Source organism: Bison bison, unplaced genomic scaffold, assembly GCF_000754665.1.
Source record: "Bison bison bison isolate TAMUID 2011002044 unplaced genomic scaffold, Bison_UMD1.0 scf7180017864487, whole genome shotgun sequence".
Taxonomy (NCBI): Eukaryota; Metazoa; Chordata; class Mammalia; order Artiodactyla; family Bovidae; genus Bison; species Bison bison.
In genome coordinates this window covers 5,083,521-5,085,679 of record NW_011495047.1, presented here as the reverse complement: position 1 = coordinate 5,085,679, position 2,159 = coordinate 5,083,521, and the positions used below count along the sequence as shown (strand labels likewise).

Sequence of the window (2,159 nt, the reverse complement as noted above, 5' to 3'; positions counted from 1 at the left end):
TCTATTTAACACATGAGGAAACTAGAGGTTATGGAAATAGTTTACCCAAGACACTTGATTAGTAGATAACTAGTATCTGAATGTAAGCCTAGAAATCTGAAATCAAAGCCCCATCCTTTTCTACCATAGCCACTTCCATCTTCTTTTATCAATATCACCCAACAGTTATCAGTTGAGAAGAAAGCAAAATGACTAAGTCAATGGGACTCTTGTATCCTATTTCATTGCTGTTGTTCAGTTGGCTTGGTCGTGTCCGACTCTTTGCAACCCCATGGACTGCAGCACGCCAGGCTTCCCTGTCCTTCACTATCCCCAGGAGCTTGCTCAAACTCATGTCCATTGAGTCCGTGATGCCATCCAACCATCTATCCTATTTCATGATCACATAAATTCTCTCTGATTCCTTTGTACTTACACTCCCTTTCTATACCTCTGGGCAGTATATCTTCTTTCCTTCCAAAGATCCTGTCAAGGCCATATGTAGGTGCCTGACCACCTCACAGGCAGTGCCCTCTGTATTATTTCGGACTCTTCCTGTCTTCCTGATGAATAAGACCAAGTGGTGTATTTCATCACATGGGGATACTGCAAAGGAAAGATAAAAACCAGCTAAAGGAAATCAGGGAAAAGAAGAAGATAAGGGGGAAAAACAAAAAAAGGCAAGTTCACAGTGAGCCATATTTGGAAATGATTTGCAGTTTCACTGTTCAAGCTCAAAATTCATCTTGTTTCCCAGCTGTGCAAGTTCTGCAGTGACTTGGTGTGTGACCTTATGGGATCTTTTTGCCCTTTTACATGTCAGTTGATGACACTACAGGGTGTCAAGCAGGTCCTCGCCTGCTGACCTCAGACGTCCCTAATGTGAGATCATGAGCCCTTCTCTGCTTACATCACTGTTGTTTTGGGAATTTTTTTTTATTATTATATGCAGCCAAATAGAATACTAATTGAGACAAGTTGTGTCCATTTTTATTATTAAAAAGGTACATTTTGAGGACTTCCCTGGTGGTCCAGTGCTTAAGAATCCACCTGCCAATGTAGGGGATGCAGGTTCGATCCCTGGTCTGGGAAGATTCCACATACTGTGGGGCAACTAAACCCATGAGCCACAACTACTGAGCCCACAGCTGCTGAAGCCTGAGCTCCCTCGAGCCTGTGTTCTGCAACAAGAGAAGTCATCTCAATGAGAAGCCCACACAACATAACTGGAGAGTAACCGCCGCTCTCTGCAACTAGAGAAAGCCTACACTCAGCAACAAAGGCCCAGCCCAGCCAAAAATAAGTAAATAAATAAATCACAAAATTTTTTAAAAGTACATTTTGAAAGAACCTCTTGAGACTTGATTGAACCCTCAAAGAATTGAAAAAGGTGTGATGTAATTAGTGATGAGGAAAAGAGTTATAAGAAAGAGGAGGAGGTGATGAGCAATGTGAGGAGAAGGAAAGAAAAATGCAGGAGAAAGAGAAAGAAGAAGGAGGAGAAAAGGAAGTAGAAGAGGAGGAAGAGAAAGAAAGAACAACAATAACTGTAACAACAATAGCAAAACCACAAACAGCAAAACAAGAGGAAAGACATTCCTTTCAAATACAGACTGAAACTTCTCCATTGACATTCAGATAATATTCACCAAATTCTGGGTAATCTTGGGGGACCCCTTACTCATTAAATAAAACTTTCCCCAACAATTTTGTTATTAGATTCTGCTATCATCCCATGTTGAAGGTCAGGAAGGGTGGCAGTGAGGAGATACCCCTAGTCTAAGGTAAGGAGCATTGGCTGCGCTTCGCTGGAGCAGCCGTGAAGAGATACCCCACGCCCAAGGTAAGAAAAACCCAAGTAAGACGGTAGGTGTTGCAAGAGGGCATCAGAGGGCAGACACACTGAAAACATACTCACAGAAAACTAGTCAATCTAATCACACTAGGACCACAGCCTTGTCTAACTCAATGAAACTAAGCCATGCCCGTGGGGCAACCCAAGACGGGCGGGTCATGGTGGAGAGATCTGACAGAATGTGGTCCGCTGGAGAAGGGAATGGCAAACCACTTCAGTATTCTTGCCTTGAGAACCCCATGAACAGTATGAAAAAACAAAATGATAGGATACTGAAAGAGAAACTCCCCAGGTCAGTAGGTGCCCAATATGCTACTGGAGATCA

The 2,159-nt window shown here is 42.9% G+C and overlaps 1 protein-coding gene across 1 annotated transcript in view; it reads right to left on the bottom strand.

Moving 5' to 3' along the window:
* Window positions 1–401: 401 nt before the first annotated feature.
* LOC105005181 (24-hydroxycholesterol 7-alpha-hydroxylase) overlaps window positions 402–2,159 on the bottom strand; it is a 103,021-nt gene continuing 101,263 nt past the window's right edge. Inside the window, exon 12 of the mRNA XM_010863073.1 lies at window positions 402–585. Coding sequence (XP_010861375.1) covers window positions 469–585 — 117 coding nt within the window. The 3' untranslated portion in view covers window positions 402–468. The remainder of the gene's footprint in view (window positions 586–2,159) is intronic.